General features: G+C 44.5%; 1 protein-coding gene across 2 annotated transcripts in view; it reads right to left on the bottom strand.

The window, feature by feature from the left end:
- TMA16 (translation machinery associated 16 homolog) overlaps positions 1 to 21,442 on the bottom strand; it is a 91,355-nt gene that overhangs the window by 16,379 nt on the left and 53,534 nt on the right. For both annotated transcript variants that reach the window (XM_083172787.1, XM_083172795.1), the window contains exon 5: positions 13,828 to 13,976. In XM_083172787.1, coding sequence (XP_083028913.1) covers positions 13,828 to 13,976 — 149 coding nt within the window. The remainder of the gene's footprint in view (positions 1 to 13,827; positions 13,977 to 21,442) is intronic.

The raw sequence follows: 21,442 nt of genomic DNA, 5'->3' as shown, positions 1-21,442 counted from the left end.
GCAGTGCCATCATGCAAAGGTGGTGGAAATTTAGTTGAAGATTTACCATACCAAGCACATTCAAATTAAATTTCCAGTTCCACAGACATCGATCGAGAATTTGTATAATAAGACTGGCTATGGCTATGAGATCTCTAAAACCAATCCAGCAACCAATCTAATCTGTCACCCAATTTCCCTTGAAATCGAGAACACTGCAGGCCAATAGATATCATGCACAAACAAAGAACCATTGTGTAAACGATCAGAGGATTAGATGTGTCATATAGTTACATAGTAGGTGAGGCTAAATATAGACTTGCATCCATCTAGTTCAACCTATGTTTATAATAGTTTATCCCTTGTTGTATAATATTTCTAATATTTTAAAGACAGATTATGTTACTTATTCGTACCAATGGATGTTTTTAACCAATAAATGTTTATCCAACCTTATTTTAAATGTATTTATAGTGTCTGCCGACACCATTTCTCCAGGAAGAGAGTTCCAAAGTTTGACTGCTCTGATTGTAAATAATTTTTTTCTTCTAGGTGAACAAAATATTTTTTATTCTAATCTAAACTCGTGCCCTCGCGTCCTAGATTCCTGTCTAGCAGAAAAACGGGTGTTTGACAGTTCCTTATATTGGCCCCTAATATATTTATTCATGTTAAATAGTCCCAAAATGTTTAATCTTTCCTCGTAGCTTAAATTCTCCATTCCCCTAATAAGCTTTGTTGGTCTTCTTTGGATTTTTTTCTGATTCTATGATGTCCTTTTTATAGTGTGGGGCCCAGAATTGTACTCTGTATTCGAGGTGCGGTCTAACCAATGATTTGTACCAGAGGCAAAATTACTTTTGAGTCCCTAGTTTCCAAGCCCATTTTAATACATGCTAGAATTGTGTTGGCCTTTTTTGTTGCTATATTACATTGAGCACTACACCCTAGTTTGTTGTCTATTTGGACTCCTAGATCCTTTTTTGAGTACTGAATTATCCAATTCATCCCTGCTTGGGTTATAACTAGCACACTGGTTATGTCTCCCAAGGTGCATGACCTTGCATTTGGTCCACATTGAACCTCTTTTTTGCCAAGATCATTTTGAAGCATGGTGACATCTTCTGATGATTTAATAACGCTGCTCAGTTTTGTATTGTCCACAAAGATGGATACATTGCTGAGTAACCCCATCCCAATATCGTTAATAAAAATGTTAAATAAAATGGGCCCTAGAACCGAACCCTGTGGCACTCCACTTCGTACTGGTATCATATTTGATACGGCACTGTTCAGGACCACTCTTTGTTCTCTATTACACAGCCAGTTCCCTACCCATCTACAGATATTTGCCCCTAATCCCAGGTCCTCCATTTTATTTATCAACCGCTTGTGTGGTACTGTGTCGAAGGCGTTAGCAAAATCTAGGAAAATCACATCTACAGCATTTCCATTATCAAGGTTTTTGCTAACCTCTTCATAGAAACCAAGAAGATTAGTTTGGCATGAATGATTTTTCAAACACCCATGCAGGTTATTACTGAGTAAACTATGAAGGTCTAAATATTCCTGGATACCATCTCTTAAAAATCCTTCAAATAGTTAGTTTACCCACTATTGATGTTAAACTAACAGGTCTGTAATTAGCGGGATCCTCCTTTTTCCTTTTTTGAATAATGGCACTACCTCTGCTATTCTCCAGTCTTTTGGTACCTTTCCTGATGATAGCGAATTATCAAAGCTATAATGTAGAGGGGAAGCTAATTCCTCCCTTAAATCCATTAGTACCCTAGGATGAATCCCATCTGGCCCAGGTGATTTATTTGTTTTGATTTTGCTGAACCTCAATATTATTTCCTCGGTAGAGAAATCAATATTGAGGTCCGGCTTGTTCATCCCATTTGTGGTATGTATGCGTTCCACAGTCTGCTCTCCCTTAGTAAACACTGATGAGAAGAACTCATTTAACAGTTCTGCTTTTCCCTTATCCTCCGTAAAACTTTTTCCAGTGATATCGGTGGGCCTATGTTGTCCTTAATTATACATTTACGTATTTGAAAAACTTCTTGGGGTTAGTTTTACTTTCAGTGGCTATGCGCTCTTCATAATCCCTTTTAGATACTTTGATTGCCCCTTTGCAAATTTTGTTTGATTCTTTGTATTTGGTGAATGCCTCCTCATTTAAGTTATTTTTATAGAATTTAAATGCTCTCGTTTTATTGTTGATTGCTGACCTAACTTTTTGTCCAACCATGGTGGCTTTTTTTTATTGAATTTACCCTTATTTACTTTAGAAATATATTTAATGGTTAATGATTTGAGTACATTTTTTAGAGTATCCCACATTTCCCCCCTCAAAAACCACACAATTCTTTTTAGGGCTTCTCTGAATAATTCGAAGTTAGCTTTTCTGAAGTTTAGTATTTTTGCCGATCCTTTATGATGTAATTTACTGAAGTTGATTTCCAGTGAAACCATATTGTGGTCACTGTTCCCTAGGTGTTCAATTATTTTTGTGTTTGAAACTAGATCTATGTTATTTGTTAATACCAAATCCAATAATGCCTTATTACGAGTTGGAGCTTCTACCGTTTGTGTGATAAACTGATCTTTAAGTAAGCTTAGGAACCCACTGCTTCTTGCTGTTTTACCTGTTTTGTTTTTCCAATCAATATCAGGTAAATTAAAATCCCCCAAAAATGAATACCTGACCCTAATCTAATGATTGTTTGATTTGTTTTAAAACAAGAGACTCGTCCCTTTCGTTTATGTTTGGTGGTCTATAGCATACCCCTATTAAAATTTTATTAGGTTTTTTGGTACTTGTTTCCTAGCACGGCGCCCATCGGGTCCCATCGCATACCTTAACTTAAGGTATGCGATGGGACCTGACCAACCCGATTTCGGGCTTTTTTTGGAGGTTTCCCGACAAATGTAAAATCGGGTCCATCGCATGCCATTATAATGGCATGCAATGTGACCGACCCGATTTTACATTGTAAGCATTGTATGAAATGTTAAATTCCTATGTAAAATCGGGTCCATTGTATGCCATTATAATGGCATACAATGCGACCAATGCGATGGACCCGATTTTACATAGGAACCAATGTTAAATGGCCCCCCCATACCCAATTTTTGATTGTATACCCACCCTGATGGGTAATTTCTATGTCAAATGCCCCCCCCCCCCCATTGTTAACGCCACCCCATGATGAACACCAACCAGAAGCGCGGCGAGCGCAGCGAGGCCGCGAGGGGGCGGTACGCGTCCTCCGACCTTTTCATACCCCCACTATCCACATCAGCGTGGAGTTGATTTTATATAGTGTGGCGAGCGCAGCGAGTCCCGCGAGGGGACGTGTAATACCAGTGAAGTAATGCGCGTGCGCTCGCCACGCTTCAGAATCGGTGGCTCGCCACACTATATAAAATCAACTCCACGCCAACGTGGATAGTGGGGGTATAAAAAGGTCGGAGGACGCGCACCGCCGCCGCTCGCCACGCTTCGGGTTCACGTTGATCGTTGCGTTAACAATGTGTTGACATACAATGAAAAAATGGGGTCTGGGGGGCATTTAACATTGGGACCAATGTAAAATTGGGTCTCAGGGACCATTTAACATTGGTTCCAATGTAAAAAATCGGGTCGGTCGGGTCAATCGCATCGCATGCAATATAGTTGCATACGATGATTGACCCGATTTTTGCAACCCAATTGCATACAAATAAAATCGGTGGCGCCGTGCTAGGAAACCGTTTTTTTGTTATTGTCGGTTATCTCTGCCCACACGGCCTCCGTGTAATCTTCCTCTGTACCTGTGATCATTTCTTTCTCACACGATGTTAAGTTATTTTTTACATATAGGCACAGCCCCGCCCTTTCTATTTTCCCTGTCTTTCTGTAGAGTGTATATCTCTCCATGCTTAATGCCCAGTTGTGCGACTCGTTACACCATGTTTCTGTAATACCAATAATGTCATAATCGTCCCTAGTGACCACAGTTTCTAGTTCCCCGATTTTACCTGCTAAGCTTCTTGCATTAGCCAGTAGGCATTTTAATTTATGTTTATTTTTAGTTGCCTCCCTAACATTGTGTTTAATTTCTCCTCTGGACTTATTTGTATTCCTTACTAACTTCCTCGTACCCACCTCCCCCTCAGTAGACTCTCTACAGCCCTCCACACCATGCCCACTGCCCAACCTATTTACAGTTTTGAAACTTCTTCCTATGTCGTTTACTCCTTCCCATACCCTAAGGGCATCTGTACCTAAGAGCTGTAATGAGGTAAGATTACTGTTATTACATAATATTCCTGGAACACCCTGGGAATTACCCACAATATTACCCTTATTAGTACCCCGGACATTGCCTGTAACTATGTCCTCCCCCTCCTCCTCAACCAAAATTGATTCTTGACCCCAATCCTACAATTCTCACTATGGGTCCCATAGTATCTAGCTACCCCCACCCCCCACCCCCCCATTGCGTAGTATAAAATCTACTCCAACCGTCTAACCATTCTTCCCCCCAGCACCGCAGCCCCCCTCCTCGTTCAGGTGCAATCCATCACGGCAAAAAAGATGGTGCCTGACCGAGAAGTCCGCCCAGTGTTCCATGAACATAAATCCCTCCCTCCTACACCAGTCCTGGTGTTTAATGACTGCAATTTATTAACACATCATTAGTACATCAGTCGCCATGACTACACATGGAACTATGTGTGCCAAATCATGCAAGACAGGTTGTTATCTTTCCACATGTTGAAGAGATCCGTGTGCTAAATGAACGAATATACCATTGCCAAGTCACATGGTCACCACTGTCCTGCTGGAAACTAATTGAACACTACACCAAAAACATTGTGCTGCACTTATTAGGGTTCATTTTATAAGTAATGTATTTAATTGCAATAAACATTCTTATTTGCTCTAATACTTCCCAATGTTGCTACTCTATTACTATAAGAAACTGTATGTCCTTCTTCCATGATTATGTTTGTAAATTTGATTGAAAAAGTCGTTTGAGGGGGCGGGAGAGGAGGCAGCACTGCCTCCTCCATGCTTTGAACGGGACCCGGGTTGCTCGACCTGGGTTACCCATTCACATGGCACCATACAGTATCCTGGGAAGACCCCAGGAGCAACCTTGGTAGGGCATTGCCCATTCACAACAGCACTACACCCAGGCTGTTGCCGGGGACAACCCAGGAAAAAAGGCTGGTGTGAATGGGGTATACTTTTATTTATATAGCACACTTTTGCAAACAGGACTCAATGCGCTTCATATTGAATAGTTCTGATTATAATTTTTTTAAGTATTTTAATTATATACAGTATAATATTTTGTCAATTTAAAAGCCATATTCAGTATAACATCTCTACGCTGGAAAACCCAAGGCAACATTTTATAAATCAGAACAGAAAGTATAAGCATTTCTGAAACCATATACCCTAAAATGTATAAAAGGTACATGCATTAGAGCCGGTTATGTTATGCTACAGAGTTCCCAAAGTACTGAGGATTGGCACTGTAAAAGAGAAAAGCCTTGCAGATCTAGACGTAAGATTTGAGATATTCGTCATGCACTCATTATGCAAGTGGAAGCTTTCTTACATTCATATATAAACATCATGGTTTAATGTGTATAGTTATACGTACTTCTAGTGATTTGACAAGCTGTATTGTTATGAAAAATGGTATCCTGTGATGAAGTGACAGGTACATCTGAATATACTGTATAGTATGTGAGACAAACAAAATGCTGTGTTCTATTCAGGGTGAGAGGATTTTCTCTGATAACAAGCGACAACAGGTCACTGCACCCTTTTTACACGTACTCAGGATCTGCTACAATGTTCAGTCTGTCTGGGCACAGGACCTAGGCACAAAGGGCACCGTGGACATTCTGCATTGCTCTGTCACTCATGTAGTAGATAACCAATTTGCCAGAGGAAATTCATCCATAATGCCCATCACAATATCCTAGATTTCCCTTAACCCTCTCATGCTTCTTTCTATAGTATGTATGCTCTCACAAGCAGGGCCCTCATACCTCATTTGCTATTCCATCAGTTAAATCATCTTCTACTCTATTTTCTTTCTAAGGCACCACGTCCATTGATTTTCTACCACACTGAAGCCCCATACATACTAGAGGACACTGTAAAAGAAATCACTCAGAAGTGATTACAGATTTATATACCCTGTACATGTATTATACTGTCTTGGACTGTAAGTTACTGTGTTCTTGTTTTGCTTATTTATGTATTCTGTAACTGAATGCTGCTGATCCCTTGTGGCACTTTATAAATAAAGGAAGATAATATTACTACACATATCTGAAATATCTGGTTGACAGTACGCTTCTGCATCTTTAATGTGTGCATGCTCATAGGGGCACACTTGCCGTATTTGTGAAGATGCAAGGTAACCACATTGCTTCACTGTACAGCAGTGAACATTGAGGGGACCGATAAAAAAAAGACATGAAAACACAAGGTACAGATTACCCTGCCCAAATTAGCTTACAATAGAGAATGCGATACATAATATAGAGGTATAATAATTGCAGCTGCTGGAAAATTATGTATGGCAACTGTAACACAGACACAATCAACTGGAAATAATAAAGCAGTCATTAGCAACTGGTATTTCTGTGAAGTGATTGATGGTCTAACATGGCTAGAATAAGGAGAGACAGTGGAAGACAAAGACACAGGCCAGCAGATCCCGAAATGACTGTCACTACATACAGATGTGTCCTAATACATCTTGCCTCAATATGCCACACAGCGGCAGATGAGTGGTGACAAGTCCTGTTAGCGTCTAGCTTCTTTTTTTGCATCACTATGCAAAATAGGATTTTGGGTACCTACCGGTAAATCCTTTTCTCGTAGTCCATATGGGATACTGGGTTCACTACTATGGGGATTGAGACCTCCGCAGGAGAGACAGGCACATAAAAGAACTTTCAGTGTGGGTGCACTGGCTCCTCCCCTCAATCTCCCTCCACTAGTCAGTTAATGCAAAAACTGTGCCGAAGGAGAGCATGTGAGGAGTATGTGATAATGTATTGTGGTGAGATTCATCCAGCACACCCAAACGAACAAAAACATTTAAAAGGTGAATCCTAACAACTTCAGAGGACACCTGTAACTAGAAAAAAAGTCTATAGACATATCCATCCTATAGAGAACAAGGCAACAAGCCTAACAATGAAGTAGGATCTGACAGCAGAAAAGCCGCACCGAGGCGGGCTCCCAGTATCCCATATGGACTACGAGAAAAGGATTTACCGGTAGGTACCCAAAATCCTATTTTCTCTACCGTCCAATGGGATACTGGGTTCACTACTATGGGGAGGTCCCAAAGCTAACTGAACGGGTGGGAACGTGCGGAGTCTGCTGTAGAACCGCATTCCCGAACTGGGAATCCTCCCTGGCCAGGGTGTCAAACTTGTAGAACTTCACAAATGTGTGTTGCCCTGACCAAGTAGCGGCCCTGCAAAGCTGCATGGCGGACACCCCTCGAGCAGCTGCCCAAGAGGTACCTACAGACCTGGTTGAATGAGCCTTTACTGAAAAAGGAAGCAATAAACCAGCTGATGCATAAGCCTGTTGGATAGTACATCTTATCCACCTGGCAATTGTACGCGTTGAAGCAGGTAATCCTTTCTTCTGCGCATCATAAAGCACAAATAGGCTGTCCGTCTTTCGGATCCTAGCTGTGCACTTGACATACCCCTTAAGGGTGAGGACCACATCCAAGGTATCTGGTATATCCGGGTGTGCCGCGCTAGAAGGGACCACAATAGGTTGGTTTAGGTGGAACCCTGACACCACCTTTGGAAGGAATTGTGGTCTAGTCCTGAGCTCCGCCCTATCGTTGTGGAACACAAGGTAAGGGCTCCGACATGATAAGGCCCCAAGCTCGGACACCCTCCTGGCCGAAGCTAGAGCCAGCAGAACAACCGTCTTCCAAGTGAGGTGCCGCAGCTCAGACTCCTCCAGTGGAACAAACCGGGCTGATTTTAAGAAAGTAAGAACTACTTCCAAATCCCACGGTGCAGTGGGAGGCACAAAGGGGGGCTGAATCCTCAGAACCCCCTGTAAGAAGGTTTGCACTTCCGGCAAGGCCGCAATCTTTTTCTGGAAGAACACAGACAGCGTGGATATTTGGACCTTTAAGGATCCCAATCTGAGTCCCTTTTCCAATCCAGCCTGGAGGAAGCGTAGCAGGCTGTTTAAATCGAAAACTGGCCGGAGGCAAGTCATTCTTCTCGCACCAGGCAATATATTTTCGCCATATGACATGATAATGAGAAGCCGTCACCGGCTTCCTGGCTTTGATCATTGTAGTGACGACAGAGGGATGGAGACCCTTGTGGACTAAGATCTGCTGCTCAACCTCCAGGCCGTTAAACGTAGCCGCTGTAAGTCCTGAAAGACGAACGGGCCCTGGAGGAGCAGGTCTTTTCTTAGGGGCAGACGCCACGGGTCTTCCACTAGCATGGCCTGAATGTCCCCGTACCAGGCCCTTCTTGGCCAATCTGGTGCCACCAGTATGGCTTCCGTCCCCTGATGCCGGAGCCGCTTTAGCACCCGAGCTAACAATGGGAGAGGTGGGAACAGGTACACCAATTGGAAATCCCAGGTCCAGGTGAGAGCGTCCACCGCTATCGCCCCTGGGTCTCTGGTCCGTGCACAGTACATCTCTACCTTGTGGTTCAATCGTGAAGCCATCAGGTCGATCTGAGGGAGCCCCCACAGATCCACTATGGCATCGAACACTTGAGTGTGAAGGCCCCACTCTCCCGGGTGAAGATCGTGACGACTCAGGAAGTCCGCCTCCTAGTTGTCGACGTTGGGATAAAAATGGCAGACAGGGCCTGGACATTCTGTTCCGCCCAAGACAGAATCTTTGACGCTTCTCTCATGCAAGGCATGCTCTTGGTACCACCCTGACGATTTATATAGGCCACAGTGGTGGCATTGTCCGACTGGACCTGGATCGCCTTGCCCTGTAACAATGGAGCTGCCTGTAACGGCATAGTAGACCGCCCTCAACTCCAGCTTGTTGATATGAAGGCCTGACTCCAGTGGAGACCACCGACCCTGGAGGCGGACTCCCTGTGTCACAGCCCCCCAGCCCCTCAGGCTGGCGTCCGTGGTTACCAGAATCCAGTCCTGGATCTGGAAACGTCTGCCTGCCAACAGATTGGATGAATCTAGCCACCACTGTAGCGAGATCCTGGTTCTTGTTGCAAGGCCAATCCTTCTGCGCATCTGCAGAGGGGAGCCGGACCATTTTGTCAGAATATCCAATTGAAGGACCCTGGAATGGAACCGGCCAAATTGTATTGCTTCGAATGAAGCCACCATCTTGCCTAGAAGCCTGAGGCAAAGATGGATCTGTACCAGGGGAGACTGTAGGACCTCCCTGACCAGCAGTTGTATCGCACTGACCTTTTCCATCGGCAGAAAGACTCTTTGTTCCGATGTATCCAGGATCATGCCCAAGAAAACCATCCTCTGGGTCGGAACCAGCGATGATTTGGACATGTTCAGGATCCACCCGTGGTCTCTTAGCACTTGTATGGACAGATTGAGAGCACTGCTCAAAGCCTCTGCCGACCCTGCCTTTATTAGCAGGTCGTCCAGGTAAGGCACGACATTCACCCTTCGAAGCCTGAGTAGTGACATCATTTCCGCCATTACCTTTGTGAAAACCCGCGGGGCAGTCGACAGGCCGAAAGGCATGGCCCGGAATTGGTAATGGTCGTTCCCTAAGGCAAACCTGAGATAGATTTGGTGTGGGGGCCAGATAGGGATGTGTAAATAGGCGTCCTTGACGTCTATAGAGGCCAAGAACTCCCCTCTCTCTAGACTGGCGATCACGGAGCGCAAGGACTCCATCCTGAACTTGAACACATGCAGGAAGGGGTTCAGTGACTTTAGATTCAGGATGGGCCTTACTGAGACGTCTGGCTTCGGTACCAGGAATAAGTTGGAATAATATCCCTGGCCCTGCTCCGTGCTTGGCACCGGTACAATTACCTGAGACTGAAGCAGCCTGGTAATGGCCCCCTGAAGGAGAACCTAATCCTCCTGGGATGCTGGAAGGGCCGACTTGAAGTATCTTCTGGGAGGGGGTTTGTCGAATTCCAGCCTGTAGCCTAGAGAAATGAGACCCCTGGCCCAGGAATCCAGACCAGAGGCGTCCCACACATGGCTGAAATGCAACAATCGCGCTCCCACCGCGAGAGACTCTCGTGGCGGGAAAACCCCGTCATGCTGCAGGCTTAGAGGAAGCCGCGGGCATTGGGACGGTCCTGGGTACTGGAGGTGTTAGGCTTCCTAAACTTGCCTCTCGTGCCTCTGTTGGCATTGGAGGCGCCCCTAGCCTTGGGGCGAAACCTGTTCCCACGAAAGGACTGCTGGGAAGTACCTGTGAAGGTGCGCTTTGCTACTGTGGGAGCTGATGGAAGGAAGGTAGATTTTCCCGCCGTGGCCTTGGAAATCCAACCGTCTAATTCACTTTCAAAAAGCCATTCTCCTGTAAAGGGAATACCCTCCACACTCTTTTTTGAATCCACATCCGCGGACCACTGACGTAGCCACAAGGCCCGTCTGGCTGAAACCGCCATGGCTGAATTGCGTGCGTTTATTGCGCCCAATTCCTTTTGCGCCTCACACAGGATCTTAGCGGTGTCCTGAATGTGACGCAGGCTGTCGCCTATCTGGGCCACAGTCATGTCACCCAACAACATTTCCTGAATCTGGGTTGACCAGGTATGAATGGCCTTAGCCATCCAGCAGCTGGCTAGAACTGGGCGCTGAGAGGCCCCACTAGCCATGTATATGGACTTGAGGGTAGCTTCCAGCCTCCTGTCCGCCCCGTCCTTAAGGGTGGATACACCTGGGACTGGTAGCAACACCTTTTTAGAAAGGCGGGAGTCCACTACCGGTGGCTCCTCCCACTTCTTCCTGCCCAAAGGTTCAAAAGGATAAGCATTAGTGAACCGCTTTGATAGAGTAAACCTCTTATCAGGGTTTTGCCATGCAGCCCTGAAAACAGTTTCTAACTCTGCCTGCTCAGGGAAGTATACTGGCTGTTTCCTCTGAGTCATGAAGAAAGGATCTCCTTCTGTGGATGCCTCCACCGGGAGATCTAAAACATCCCTAATGGCCCTGATAAGCGGTTCAGGACCGTGCACTGCTAACTCAGGGACTGGTTCCTGCAGAACCTGCTCCTCTCCCTCCTCCAATATGTCCTCATCGTCATCATCTGAATCAGGGGCCATCGCAGCAGCCGGCCTCTTTTGGGGCTGTGCGGGAGGAGGAGGTACATTAAGGGTATGAAGAATATCCACCCTGGCAGCTAACATGGACAATTCCCTCTGAGCCCTCTGCGTTTGCTGAGTGTTAGTGGAAAGCTGTGAAGCCACAGAATCCAACAATGTCTTTATGTTGGAGGCCCAAACAGGCTCCTGCTCGTCTGCGTGAGATGGCCCCACAAGCTGTGGGGGCACCCCACTGATCTGAGTGTCAGCACTACTGGGTTGTGGTGACATACAAGCCTCACAAGTAACTTGGGACTGTGATTTGGGCACAAACTTGGTGCTACACACCATACAAGTGAACTTTTTCACCATGATGAGACAGTACCTCTGTGTACAGCAGTACAACTCAACCCCCACGCAGTCACACACGTGCACACACCACACCACTGGATGTTAAAACAGACTATGTGCTTGCTTTATGTGTGTCTTGTAACAAATCAGTGGGAGAAAAACAGAGCAATTGGGGAACCAAGTGCACCCTTAACCTGAACTCACAGATCTGGGTGAGCTGGTAACACTATACACAGTGATATGAACAACACAGTGTCTATAACAAGCCAGATAGCGCAGCAGCGCTAAATCGCTATAAAACCTGCTGTCTCTGCCGTGCTGCAAGGACCCGGATCCACCACGCCAGTGAGGAGCCCTCTGTAATGTAATCTGGCAGCGTGTGAAGAAGCAGGAAGTGACAGCGCGCGCCCAGCAGAGCTTGGTCCCGCTCTGAGTGAAGCCCCGCCCCCCTGTACACGGAGCTGGCGCTTCCATAACGTTTATACTGACATAAGTAATAAAGGTATAATATTATATATATATACTGAGGGGTGTCCCTGGTGGTCCAGCTGCAGCACCTCTATGCCAGTTACCAGATGCGGGGTTCACGCGGTCCCTGCTAGAGGGCCGCCATTACTGCCCGTCATCCTGCCGCACCAGAAATGGCTGCGGGGTCCCCTTGTGGGACCCCCAGCCTGTACTCACCACTGAAGTCTTCAGACCTGTCAGGGGTGTGCGGCGGCTAGGGGGCTTGCTCGCCACAGCGCAATGCCGTGCGGTGACAAGCCCCACACAGGACCGAATTGTCCTGTAGCAGGGTCAGCTCTGCACCTGAAGACTTCGGGGACTGACCCTTCCCCTGACACCCACGAAGCAGGACAGCTGTGTGGTCACCACAGCGCCCCAAAATAACAAACTTTGAAAATAAATGTAGAAAAACTCTGGAGCATCCAGAAGCACTGTCTCTCCTGATGCACATTTTTCAAAACTGACTAGTGGAGGGAGATTGAGGGGAGGAGCCAGTGCACCCACACTGAAAGTTCTTTTATGTGCCTGTCTCTCCTGCGGAGGTCTCAATCCCCATAGTAGTGAACCCAGTATCCCATTGGACGGTAGAGAAATAAGAATTACTAGCAGACTGTTGATTAAAATGATATGCAGCATGCCTATATTCACCTGTGGCCAGATCTGCTCATACACATGGTACATTACAGTTTTTGAGGTAAACTGTTTTCTCGGCCCAATCCACCGGAATTCCATAAAATCGGCGAGCTCTTACTTGTAGCACTAACGAACTCTGGATCCGATCCGCACAGGACCGCGCATCTGATCGGATGTCACACACATGCTACTGTATTTGGGCCAATTTCACCTGATTTCTAGGCCAGATCCACCGGAATCGCGTAAAATCAGGCCCAAATCGCATAGTGGTCTATTGAAATGAATGCATAAGCTGCCATTCCTGTAGCATATACAGTATTGTAATATTCATAAGGAGCAGATAATAAACAAGCCACATTATAGTATACTAGTGATGACACTGTAAGCAGGCATTGGAGAAACATTTCCATTTCCTATCACCGGCTAAACCACGTGAACAATGTGTTCATTCTATCGTACTTTCTGCAATATAAGGCGCACCGGACTATAAGGTGCAGTCTCATTTATGGGGTCTATTTCTGTACTTGACCAATTCATAAGACGCACCGTATTATAAGACGCATGCTAAAACTCTTTGAATTGTGCCTCGTAAGCATGTCTCTTCACTGGTGCCATTTTCTGGGGTCATCGCAGTGTACGCAATACGTAGTGTATGTATTACGTCCCGGTGTCAGCAGGAATTGGTCCAACAGTCAATCAAGCGGAGCGCTTACCAAAGTCGCACAACAACATTCTTACAGATTTTGGAACTCCGTGCACACATAAGGCGCACCGGATAATAAGGCGCATGGCCTATTTTTGTGAAAAGTTAAGGCTATTAGGTGCGCCTTATAGTCCGAAAAATACGGTAATAACAAAAGGTTCTTGATTGGAGGAACAATTTGCCTTTTTTTAGGTTCATTTAAAACCAGAAACAAAGTGCATCTTAAATTTAAACCACAACGACTGACTTGACAAATCCCAGGAGATCAATGAGATATTTAAAATCCTCCAGTGTTCAAACAGACTAGCATTTCGATGTATTATTTGTCTCACAACCATTATATGAAAAAAAAAAGCATAAAATATTACCCATGCCATATCCGTTGTACAGTCTTCTCTCCCGCTCTATAGTCTGCTTAATGACGGTCTCCCGGGAGCCATGCTGTCTTGCTTGTCTACCTTTGATGCAGTTATGCAATTCAATTTGTTCCAGCTCACTATCGAACCGATGCAGATAGCTGCAAAAGCAAAAGACAATTATGATGATCACCCTTAAAGTCGGTCATTTAAACAGCATACGGTATCAATAACGTCACCAGAGGCAAAAGGCCTAGTGTGTTAAGGAAGAAGCAGAACATGAAAGTCTCACACTGTACAGTCTGTGCTTCTTCTGCCTAAAAGGTATATGACTTCGGTGCTATGTCGATGGAACGGAGGTAAAAGTTTAGCTCATTTAATATTTCTGGTAGAAATCAGATCTACTCATCCAGTATTTCATCATTAACGTCTATTAGTCTAAACATATTTTTAAAGCACCACAGGAAATAAAAGCCCAATTATATTGTAGTTACACTGCCACTACCTGTAATCAGCGAGCCCACTCACAGGAATTTAATGGCAAGCTAAACAATTTTAAATAAGTGGGTTTCAAATGTAAAAGCAAACTAAACCCCAAAAAAAGATAGTAGTATTTGAAAAGCTGGACCACTTAAATAAGTAAGGGCCATGGATTGCAGCATCAGCTGATTTGCTAAATTATTATTGCTAGCTATATTATTTATCCTACTTCTACAGTATTAGCATCTATAGAGATCTAAAACAGTATGATGATATTTCATTACCTTCTATCTAGTTTCTTTATCTTTGGGATTTATGTGTTAACAAAGCCTTGAACAAATCCTGTGGTGTGTTTCTGGCATTAGACAATACTGTGGCATTTGGCAGGCCTCACTCCTGTTATCTTGGCAAGCAGAAGTCAGTGAGAACATTTAAATACCTCTACACATTACATTCAAACATGTCTGATGGAGGAACCCCTGTCATGTTGCTAAGGAATGGCTCTTATATGGAGAAATCAATACATGCATTTGCAAATTTGAAGCAATTTTGCAACAGAGATTTTTCTTTTAAAGTGAACAAATGTATTTCATGATAATTCAAGGTGTGTTCTAGCCAATCATTCGGTATCCGAAAATAATCTTAAGAAATGCACTTAATAAACAGGCAATAACTGTTCTTCCAAAGGCGGAAGAAAACAGATCTCATCTCACAGAGACACTGTGTTAAAATCCACGACACTGCACACACAATGTTTTATTTATTACCCTCCTTAACCTGTTATATGCTAAAGACTGAGGCCAGTATTCAATGCTCCTGATTCACCGTTTTTTTAGGCGAATCGGGCTATTTTCACTCCGTGCAGTGAATCTTTTTCACTGAAAATCTGATTCACCCTATTCAAAGTTCACTGTTCAGCGAAAGTGAACAGTGAATTCCGGCCAGCTCTCAGTTTCATATGCGCTGCAATTCGCTCGTGTATTTTTTGCATTCGACATCTTTTTAAGGTGAAGTGGAAAGTTATCTTTTAAAATAAAGGTTGGTTTTTTTTGGGTGTCAAAAAAAAAAATCAGATTTTTTTTTCTGTGAAGGGGCATGCTATTTTTATTCATGTACTTGAAGCACATTAATCTATATTTAATTTTTATTTTTTACACATTCGCCAGCAGTGGGCCGGGAGCCGCTCATCAGATATCATATATTCACTTCACACTGTTCCCGGCTTGTTACAAGCGGGACCAGTGAAGTGGCTCCCTACCCCTGTCAGCTCTCTGGGGGGGGCAGCTTCTGCTGCCTGTGTCCCCGGGAGCCCTCCCTCACAAATTCTGGGGCAGGCAGCAGTTTAAAATTCACCATCAGGAGCAGCGAGCCCCTGCGGCATTGAATAGGGTGACAGGGAGCCTCCGGAACGCTGCGAATATGCAGCGAATCCTAAACAGGATTCGCTGCACATGGAGAAAAAACCCATTGAATACTCATCTGAGAGTTAATTTGTATCACAAGAACAGCACATGCTCTAGAGAATATTAGGCCTTACAGAGAGAGGAAAACAGAACATACCGGCAACAGAACTAATACTTAATGTGTATTGCAAACCACTTCTACATATAATACAGTCATTGTCTACTTCCTTAGTAGTTATCGAGTCTTCAGTACCCAGATGGCTGATAGACAATGTCAAGGACTACACCATACAGTATGTCAACGTGGCTAAAAAGTCTATACGGTCAAGATGCATTTCATGGCAATTTTTTTTTTTTAAACAAAAATTGTTTTAACTTTTTGATACTTTACCATGCACATGGATTCGTTAAAGTGGCTCAGAGCATGGCAAACAGTACACTAATTGGGGTACCACGTGCTTAGTCATCAACATTGGCAATTTTTTTTTAAAAACTCAAGTAGACCTTTAAATGTGTTGACCTTTTCCAGTGTCTACCTACACATTGTTGACCTAATATACAATACCCCAAGTGTTCAGGACACTGTGGTAGTGAAAGGTGCTATAGATCGGATACCTATCAGCTGTCCTAATTGGTCTTATCCTACATTTGTGGACATCAAAAGTGATAGGTGCTCAAAGGAAAGTGTGTGGTTTGGGGTGTGTGAGTCAAGGAAAGAACAAATTTTGACCCAGTTTCATGTTTCCAAACAAAGATATGTAAAGGTGTATCATTATTAAAAAAAAAAAAAAAAAAACATTCTGATCCATAACTTTAAACTGCATGGACTAAATATAACAAAACATGGTTTTCTGATGTGTACACTATACAAAATGTTTTAAGACGCAGAACATTCTTACACTGACAGAAAGCCATATCCTCATGTTTTATTTCTTAAAGTCTGACAATTATTATTAAAGTACTACCTTCTTAACGTAGACACAGTCAATTCTATTTCTATTTTGGCCAGCACGGATGGTGTAATGGTTAGCATTACTGCTTCACAGCGCTGAGGTCATGGCCTTGATTCCCACCATGGCCCTAACTGTGCGGAATTTGTATATTCTCCCCGTACTTGCGTGGGTTTTCCTCCGGGTACTCCGGTTTCCTCCCACAATCCAAAAATACACTGGTAGGTTATTTGGCTCCGAACAAAATTAACCCTAGAATGAATGTGTGCGCGTGTACATGTGGTAGATTGTAAGCTTCACTGAGGCAGGGACTGATGTGAATGTTCAACTATTCTCTGTAATATGAGTGCGCTATATAAGAATCTGTTAATACTGTAAGTAGAATAATAAATAAGGTGCTGGCTATGGAAATACTACTTACACAGGATGCTGAGCAAAGTTTTGGGAACCTGCACAATGAGCTGTTTAAATATACTCCAGGTGCAGAATAGATCAGGCTGGGTAAGCAATATGAAGACATTTGACAAATCTGTGTACTTTACAACTGTACACACTATTTTTAACAAACGTAATGTTCAGAGTAATGAGAGTCAACAATAAATTATTTGTAGCATATACTGATTAATATCTATAGGTGAAGGCATAATAAAAAATAAAACTTAAAAAAAAAAAAGCACAATTTTAAATAGATTGTCCACTCCAGACCCACTTTTGAGATTAAGTACTATATACTCTATATGGACAAAAGTACTGTGCAGAGTTTGTATATTCTCCCCATACTTGCGTGGGTTTCCTCCAGTTACTCCGGTTTCCTTCCACAATCCAAAAATACACTGGTAGGTTATTTGGCTCCGAACAAAATTAACCCTAGAATGTCTGTGTGTACGTGGTAGGGAATATAGATTGCAATGTTCAACTATTCTCTGTAAATAATGTGTGCGCTATATAAGAAACTGTTAATAAATAAAAATAATAAATAAAAAAAAGTATTCAGAAGATTGACCATTACACTAACAGGAATGATTTTATTCAAATTTATATATTTTAATATGGAGTTTGTCCCCCTTTTGCAGCTGTAACAGCTTCCACTCTTCTTGGAAGGCTTTGCATAAGATTTTGGGGTGCTTCTGTGGGACTATGGGCCTTATTCTAGTTCACTCTTTCTGACAAAATCCTTCTTAGATGGACAAAACCATGTGCACTGCAGGTGGGGCAGATGTTACTTGTGCAGAGATAATTAGATTTGGGTTGGGTTTTACTTCAAAGTGAGATCTATATTGCAGTGTAAAAATAAAGGGTACTTGTGTACTAGCAAAGCGCCCATCGCATCGCAGACCATATCGCATGCGATGGTATGCGATGCGACGCGATATCGGCCGATGTTGTACAATGGCATACAATTTTAAAATTGTATGCCATTGTATATGGCATACAATGCCATGCGATTATAAATTGTATAAGCACCCTAATGGGTGGTTACAATGGTTAAATGCACCCCCACACCACCCCCCCAAGTATAAACGTGAACCCGAAGCGTGGCGAGCGGCGGCGGTACGCGTCCTACGACCTTTTCATACCCCCACTAATCACGTCGACGTGGAGTTGAGAATAGAAAGTGTGGCGAGCCCCGCGAGGGGACGCGGATCCCTTCACAGGTATCCGCGTCCCCTCACGGGCTTCACAGGCATCCGCGTCCGCTCGCCTCGCTGCGCTCGCCACACTTTCTGTTCTCAACTCCACACCGACGTAGATAGTGGGGGTATGAAAAGGTCGTAGGACCGCCGCTCGCCACGCTTCGGGTTCACATTTATACTTGGGGGGTGGCGTGGGGGTGCATTTAAGCATAAGGTACTTATGTAGTAACTGGGCTGCCGATTTCTAAATCGGGTCGGATCGGGAGATCGCATCGCATCGCATGCGACCATGCGATTCGATCGGATGCGATGCGATGCGATGACCCGATTTTTCCATAGGAATCAATGTTAAAATGGACTGAGTCCATTTTAACATGGAATTCAATGGGAAAAATGGGTCCTTTTCATACCCCTACTATCCAAGTGGGCATGGAGTTGGATATAAACCTGTGGCGAGCGTAGCGAGCCACCGAGCCCGAAGCGTGGCGAGCGAAGCGAGCCCCGCGAGGGGACGAATACCGTCCCCTCGCGGGGCTCGCTTCGCTCGCCACGCTTCGGGCTCGGTGGCTCGCTACGCTCGCCACAGGTTTATATCCAACTCCATGCCCACTTGGATAGTAGGGGTATGAAAAGGACCCATTTTTCCATAGGAATCATTTTAACATTGATTCCTATGGAAAAATCGGGTCATCGCATCCGATATCGGATGCGATATCGGATGCGATGCGATGCGATATCGCATCGCATCGCATCTGATTGTATGCCTTAACTTAAGGCATACAATCAAAAAATCGGCAGCCCAGTTACTACATAAGTACCAAGCATTGTAAGCACCCATTATGGTGCTTAAAAGCACCCATTAGGGTGCTTATACAATTTAATATCGGATATGAGTTAAAATCGCGTTGCATCGCATGCCATCGGATGTATGGCATGCGATGCGATTAAAAAATCGGGCGACTAATTATCGGGGCGCCGTGCTAGTACACAAGTACCAAATAAAGCAGCCAGAAATTAAATAACTCACCCAAATCTAATTATCTCTGCACATTTTACATCTGCCCCCCTGCAGTGCACATGGTTTTGTCCATCTTACATTATGCGATTTGGGCACGATTTTGCATATGGTGACATCCCCTCCGGCCCGATGCGCGGCCCCGTGCGCATCGGATCGGAGATGGGAGGTCGGACGGGCTGCACATAAGATTTGCTAAATCTTATGTGCTGCCCGGAGCCGTGCTCCCCCACAACAGAGGACCTACCAGAGTCAGGCGCAGGGAGCCGGGCAGCATCAGCGGGAGCAGGGGGGGCGGCGCAGAGTACCAGGGAGCCGGGCAGGAGAAGACGCTGCAGCAGCAGCACTTCAAAAAAAAAAAAAAAGGGCCATACAAACGCATAGGAAGCCATTCATTGGCTGAGACCTCTCTCAGCCAATCAGCGATTGGCTGAGACCTCTCTCAGCCAATCGCTCATTGGCTAAGAGGTCTCAGCCAATCAATGGCTTCCTATTCGTTTGTATGGGGTTTTTCTTTTTTTTTGGAAGTGCTGCTGCTGCATCATGTTCTCCTGCCCGGCTCCCTGGTACTCTGCGCCGCCGCCCCCCCTGCTCCCTGCCCAGCGGCTTCCTGCCCGGCTCCCTGCACCCCGACCCCCCCCTGCCCACTCTCTGTTTGCGGGCATATTCCTGCTGCTGTCCCCCGCTCCCATTGTCCCTGCAGCTCCCCGGGAGTGGCATGTGATAAATCGCATGCGATTTACCACATGCAAAACTTGGCACATGAAGTGCCATCACATGTGATCCCTCCCGGGGAGCTGCTGGGACAATTGGGTCCGACTTGTCGTTATGACAAGTCGGACAAATGTAAGGGGGCCTTAAGAAGGATTTTGTCAGAAAGAGTGAACTAGAATAAGGCCCTATGTGTCAATTTATTCTGTAGAGCATTTAGGTGGTCAGCAACGGATGTTGGATGAGAAGGCCTGGCTCGCAATCTCCATTCTAATTCATCCCAAAGGTGCTCCATGGGGTTGGGGTCAGGTACCGGTCCGGGTCAGTCAAGTACTTCCACACAAAACTCATCAACCACGTGTTTACACTCCATGCTGTCATGTTAGAAAAGAAAAGCTCCTTCTCCAAACTGTTGACAGAAAGTTGGAAGCATAGCATTGTTCAAAATGTATTTGTTTAGAGAAGCATTAAGATTGCCCTTCAGTGGAGATACAGTAAGCAGCTTATCTCAAACCCTCTCATTGACCTTGGCGAGGAGAGTCTCTTCATACAGCTGTTTGGCGATGGAAAGTCATTCCATTTAGCTCCCGCCACACATTTCTTGTGCTTACACTAATGGAATTTTGGAACTTTTCAGCCATGGAATCAGTAGAGCATTGGCAACTTTTATGCACCATGCGCCATAGCAGTGGTTGTCCCCGTTCTGGTCTTTGGCTTCATAGCGGAGTTGTTGTTGTTCCTAAACGCTTTCACTTCATTAACATCTGCCACATAAAATGCAGCAGGGATGAAATTTATTTTGCAAAGGTGGCATCATAACACAGTACCATGCTTGAAGTCACTGAGCTCTTTAGAATAACTAATTTTGTATCACAACTAGGTGCTTCACAAAAAGGTTTAATTGAAACAACTGTATCGACAAACACTTTTGCTCATATAGTTTATTACATCTTCTCTCATAATTGCAAATCTAATTAAATGAGGTTTAGTTATTAAGTGAGGCTGTTGCATTAGTCATGTTGTTATTGAGCTTGTAAGATTTAACATCATCAAACTGCATTGTTCAGTAATAAAATAAAGAACAAAGCCTGATCAGCTACAAGAACAAGATGTTTATGAAAATACACCCCTTGAAGCGCAAATAATGGCCTTAAAATATTTTCTTCACATTCATAACCAAGAAGTCCCACCACAACACTCTAACCAATGATAATTGCCTCTGGCACGTCCTACATCATATATCTAGCCTCAATACCCATGAGTCAAATCATATTCTACTCCTTCTTAATTTGGATGTTCAGGAGGGATGGTCAAATTATACCTTTATGATGTGGAGTCTGTGGGTGTGCACAGCCTAGGTCATCTATTAGACACAATCTATTAGGTGCAAGGTGGCCCCAGAAATTCCTTGAGGTGACTATGAAATTTTAAATA

The sequence above is a fragment of the Crinia signifera genome, chromosome 1 (genome assembly GCF_055691185.1).
Source record: "Crinia signifera chromosome 1, ASM5569118v1, whole genome shotgun sequence".
Lineage (NCBI taxonomy): Eukaryota > Metazoa > Chordata > Amphibia > Anura > Myobatrachidae > Crinia > Crinia signifera.
The sequence above is the reverse complement of the archived record's forward strand: the minus strand, read 5'-3'. Positions and strand labels throughout refer to the sequence as shown.